Source organism: Micromys minutus (assembly GCF_963924665.1).
Source record: "Micromys minutus genome assembly, chromosome: 1".
Lineage (NCBI taxonomy): Eukaryota > Metazoa > Chordata > Mammalia > Rodentia > Muridae > Micromys > Micromys minutus.
This window is the reverse complement of record NC_137969.1, coordinates 90,971,069-90,977,086: the sequence shown is the minus strand read 5'-3', so window position 1 is coordinate 90,977,086 and position 6,018 is coordinate 90,971,069. Positions and strand designations below refer to the sequence as shown.

Genomic DNA, 6,018 nt, shown 5'->3' with positions numbered 1-6,018 from the left:
TAATAGTGGGATTGCTTCAAGTTTCTCATCATTCAGTTTGATGTTGACTATTTTCTAACCAGAACAGACTCTAATAGCAATAATTTACAAATGGGACCTCATTAAACTGAAAAGCTTCAGTAAAGCTAAGGACACTGTCAATAGGACAAATGGGCAACCTCCAGATTGGGAAAGGATCCTGAACAACCCGACCTCTGAGAGAGGGCTAGTATCCAATATTTACAGAGAACTCAAAAAGCTGGATTTCAGAAAACCAAATAACCCAATGAAACATAGGGTACAGAAGTGAAAAAAAAATTCTCAACTGAAGAATATTGAATGACAAGAAGCACCTAAAGACATGTTTAAGATCCTTAGCCATCGGGTAAATGCAAATCAAAACAACCCTGAAATTCCACCTTACAGCATTCAGAATGGTTAAGATCAAAAACTCAAGTGACAGCAGATGCTGGAGAGGTTGTGAAGAAAGAGGAACACTCCGCCATTGTTGGTGGGATTGCAAGCTGGTACAATCACTCTAGAAATAATATGCATTTCAATAAAAAGTTAGAAAATATAAAAGCCACATGAAGTTGTTAAATTTTATTCTAATTTTAGTATTTACACTCTAGTCGACATTAATTTCTTATGTTTCAATTTCTTAATTTTCTTTTATATAATTTTAACATTATGAACTTGTAGGAATTTTTATCAAGGCAATTTGTGTATGTTACACAAATTAACATATGACAGGCTTTCAGAAATGATAAGTGGTATGAATATCAGTTGTTCTTATCATAAGTCAGAATATTTATTCCTTTTCTATTATTTCTCATTTCAAAATAACAAAAACACAATCTGACATACATCACAAAACATAACAGCAATATTTCCCTGTCTTGGTGTTTTATATTGGCCACAGAAAGACAAACACTTGACCAGTATTGGGATGTGATTCATATATGTCTACATTATCTTAGACCATAGTTCTAGGATAGTATCAGGTAAAATTTCATTAAAATTTTCATTTTTGAAGCTTATAAGCATGGGTTACTCAATTTTTAAAAAATAGGTGTCATTATTTTAATTTGATTTTGTTTTGCTCTCAAATCTTTACTCTAAGAATGAATTCCTTTTGCCACTTTTCCAGTTACCCGAGTGAGCAAACTCTTCTTGTTAAAGCCGAACCTTAGGGAATAAATCTCTGATGACCAACGCCATGGAAACTATATATTCTTTTTTCTTATCTCTTGCAAAATTGGGCTGTGGAAATTTTGTGTGTGCATAATTTACTGCAGAGTTGAAGAGGAACTTAAGGGTCAGCTAGGAAGGGAAGGAGATATACCACACATTTAGGTGAGGTCTATTTTATAGCAAATACAACACTTTCTCATAGACCCTGTGGTCAATTATATTAAGTATATTTGAAATGTAGTTAAATAGATGGAGCATCTGAATCAACCACAATTTGCCGAGAATAACAATTGATGCATGAACATAACAGACTTCAATCCAAATGCATTGGAGAAACAATGTATTCTAAACTATTAATAACTGTAAAACTGGATTGTGCTTACTATATTCCAGGAATCTGCAAAATACTTTCACCTATAAGATGCTTTAGTCTTGACTTAACTTTTAATATCCATATTTAGGTCAAGCTACCAGAAAAGTGGTAATACTAAGGTCAGAGTATTTGATACCAGAGCCTTATTATACCAGATACTAGAGTACCATATTAACTAGTACACTGAACTATGTCTTTGGTTCAGATCTCTACTTCTTTGAATATTAAAGGCTCCTAGCAATATATAAACAAAATGAAAAACAGTGGCCAAAATTTTTCAAAATTGCAAATACCCCCGTGCATACAAATTCCTACCTCATAAATACACAGCTTTATCACTTACTCTTATTGGTATCTCGCTACACAACAAAATCTTAATTTATTGAAGTACAAGCGTTTCTTTAAAAAATGTACTAAATTAAATTTTGTTTTATGTGGTATTTGTATAATAGTTCATGAAGTAGTGTGTATCAGAAATTAAAAGGGTAAAAGAAAAATAGCTTAACAATCACACATTCAAGAAAAATAGCACTTAAATTACAATGAAGTTATCTAATTTTATAAGAAATGTACGTAATGTTTGATTTACTTTGTCCTAAAAAAATTAATTAGTTTGTCTAGAATGTATCTAATAAATATTTTTATGAAATGCATATTACCTCTCATGATATATCCAGAATATTTTATGAATCCTGTGAATATGTCTTGTTATCTTATAAGGAAATTTTCAGACACCGTTATAAAGAATACTGAAATGAAATTATCATGACCTATCCTAAAGGATCTAGTGTCATTATGAGGGACCTTATAAGGATTAATAGGATGAACAGTTACAAATATGAAAAAGAAAACCAGAGACCAGAAAGGTTAGAAAGAGTGTATGCTGAGCAGCTAACATGGGAAACAGAAGACACCACACAACAAGCAATGTAAAGTGTTTTTAGAAGTGGAGCTTGCTCCTTTGGGTCCTTAAAAGGGGAAAAGGAATGTTTGTGGCACTGAGGTTCATTCTGTAGTCACATCATTCGAGAAAGATGGAGGTTTTTGTCTGAAGCTTTTAAATCTAAGATATGTTACAGCATAAGTAAAAAATTAGCTCTTGAGACACAGGACTCCAGGTGATATGATTTTTGCACAGTACTTATAACTTGCCAACAGCTCCATAGTATACTTAGTATAGCAATTCTTAAAATGTTTAACTGAATTCATAGTTACGTCTCATGTGTCTTCATGTCTGTCTTTTTGCTTTTTTATGTTTCTGGGGATTGAATTTAGAACCTGGGACTACTAAGCAAACACTTTACCATTGAGCTATACCTGTAACCTTTATTTTTGCAGTTTGATTTTGAGACTCATCTATATTTTATGAATTAAGAATAAGACAATTACATGATTTGAAATATCCAATAGTTTCAGGTCCTTTGTGTTGCTGATAAGATGAGGTGAGCATAATATTGATATATTCATAGATGCTGATTCATTGTATTACAATACTTATTTATTTCCAATTCCTTTCTCCTACAGCTGTACCTTTTCCTATTTCTCATGGCATATGGAACACAGTAGACCAAGGTTATAAACAGAATGATTCTAATGCTACACAAAGTTTATGATTTAATTTAATCCCATAGGCAGTGAAGTATGAGATTTTTCCTCTTTGTGTATTCACTCTTTCTTTTCCGTCCTCAGTAGCTCTGGTTATAAAATGACAAATTTTACACATGTCTCAGAGTTTATTCTACTTGGATTCAGAGGAGGTCCTGGTATACAAATGTTGCTGTTTGTGATTTTTTTATTTTTGTATGTTATAGCAGTGGTGGGTAATTTTGGCATGATTGTGATTATCAGGATGGATGCACACCTCCACACTCCTATGTATGCCTTCCTCCAGAGTCTCTCCTTTTTGGACATCTGCTATTCTTCCACAATTGCTCCTAGGGCTCTGATAAACTGCTTGAAACGGGACCATACAATATCCTTTGGTGGGTGTGCTACACAATTCTTTTTTTTGTCTCTCTTTGGTACCACAGAAGCTTTTCTCCTGGCTGCCATGGCCTATGACCGCTTCATTGCTATCTGTAACCCTCTTCTATACTCTGTGAGTATGTCTCACTGGGTCTGTGGATTGTTGGTATCAGGGTCCTATTCATGGGGTGCAGTGAATGCTATCACTCAAACCACAATGACCTTCACTTTGTCTTTTTGTGGGTCCAATGAGATCAACGACTTCTTCTGTGATGTCCCCCCACTCTTATCCCTCTCATGTTCAGACATCTTTATAAACCAGCTGGTTCTTCTTGCTTTGTGTGGCTCCATTATTGTCAGTACCTTCTTGACTGTTTTTGTCTCATACATCTATATCATTTCAACAATATTGAAGATCCGCACAGTGCAGGGACGCCAGAAAGCTTTCTCCACATGTGCTTCCCACTTGGTTGGTGTCTGCTTGTTTTTTGGTACTGTTTTTTTCATGTATGCACAACCCAGTGCCGTTTCCTCCATGGAGCAGAGCAAAGTGGTGTCTATCTTCTACACTATTGTCATTCCCATGTTGAACCCCCTCATCTACAGCCTGAGAAACAAAGATGTCAAGCAAGCACTGAAGAGAACCAAGCAAAGATTTTCTTTTTGATATTCGGATGTAGGTCTCACAAACTAACCTGAACTTTACTACAATTCATTGTTGCTGCCATGATTTATATTATAGTACTAGCTTCTTTTCTGAAGTCTTTGATTTAGGAGATAGAATATATTTTATTTTTATATATTTACCAATAAATGATGAAATCATGGCAGATGAGAAATAAAATGTAAACTGGAAGAATGAATAATTGCATTGGTATGTATTTATTTTGCCTCCTATACAGGAACCTAATCAAACTTTGTTAATATATATTATACAAATTTCATTGATAAATTGTTTTAACCAGCTTTTACGGAGTCTAATCAACATGCCACCTATCAATTTATTCAGTTGAAGTATTAAAATATATTGTGTTTTAACACATGTGTATACTTGTATGATCATCCCATAGTCAAGATAACAAGTGTGCACTGTGCCATACATTTTCTTAGAAACCTTTATAATCCTTCCCACTTTCCTTGAAACAATGCCTCGCCCTAGATGAGCTTTGATTTGTCTTTTGTCATGTAAATAAGCTTGCTTTTCCTCAGGATTCACATAATGGGGCTTAGAAGGGCTGTGGATCTCTTAACTATTCTGATATATATTTATCTCATATAATTATAATTCATTCATGGGTAACATCACATGATATTAAAATATTATATGAGTGCACTACAAATTGCTCGTCCATTTATATGATGATAAATATTTAAGCTGTTTTATTTGAGGACTATTATAAATACAGTTGTTATTGATATTTTCATATATATGTATGTATATATGGGGGAGAGAGAGAAAAAATATTCTTTAATTTATCCAAAATACCTGGAAGTTAGTACATATTCCGTTTTGAAATTGCTGCAATGTTCCATTAACAGTTCACATTTTCATTGTATGTTTCCTATCCTCTGAATTTTCATTAACATATGATATTCTCTTCCTTTTTTGATATAAGCTTTTTTAGTAAATTTATAATGTTGTCTCATTTTAAGTTGCATTTTCTAAACTGCAAATTATTCCCAAAATATTTATATGTGCTTACTTTTTATCTGCATGTTTTTGTTTTATGATGTGTCTGTTTAAAATCTTATGCACACTTACCCACATTTGGAAGCTACTTTTTATTACTAGCCCTGGAATACAGACATACCTTTAGTCCCAAACAATGAAGGTAAAGTTAGTTCTGTAGAGGGGAGCAGCCAGATTTAAAAATGACTTCTAACTGAGGGGTAGACAAAGTGACAAATCAGAGAAAGATTGAACAAAATGATTCAGAAGTAGAATATACCCAACTGTCACAAGAAGAGAGAGAAAGAACAGTGCAGGAAGGGAGAATCATTTCTGTTCAGTCAGTTGAGTTCAGAAAAATGGAGTTGTGTCAATCAATTGAGAGGCAGTGCAGTGCAGCTGAGTTTGTTCATGAGTTCATGCAATTCAATTCTGGTCAGCAGAGGCAGTTGAAGCCAGAGAATAAGAAGGAGCCAGAAGACTAAAACAAAGTGCCAGAGTTATTTGAGGCCAAGCACAGCAATTTAGTGAGAAACCAAATTGAATCAGTCAGCTTGGAGAAGAGTTTGAGACAGAATAGCTGAACTGAACCAGCCAGGAAGAGTTCAGAAAGAACTAGAAAAGGTGAGCTTATTCAGCATTAAGTCTCAGAGGCTGAAAACATTCTAGACCTAGATTAGATTGTACAGAGGCTGGAAGCTTCTAGGCAGTAATCCTCCAAGACAATTACATCTGGAGAATAAAAGTTATATTTACAATATCCTTTATGAAATATGAAAATTAAAATATTTTCTCAAGATGTAGCTTGTTTATTTTATTTTTATTTTACATTATTTTA

General features: G+C 33.8%; 1 protein-coding gene across 1 annotated transcript; it reads left to right on the top strand.

The window, feature by feature from the left end:
* Positions 1–3,251: 3,251 nt before the first annotated feature.
* On the top strand, positions 3,252–4,178 carry LOC308433985 (olfactory receptor 9S13-like; the record flags this gene model as incomplete). The annotated part of the gene is made up of 1 exon (XM_080934147.1): positions 3,252–4,178. One exon carries the CDS (start codon positions 3,252–3,254, stop codon positions 4,176–4,178), a length of 927 nt encoding a protein of 308 aa, XP_080790273.1.
* Positions 4,179–6,018: the final 1,840 nt, after the last annotated feature.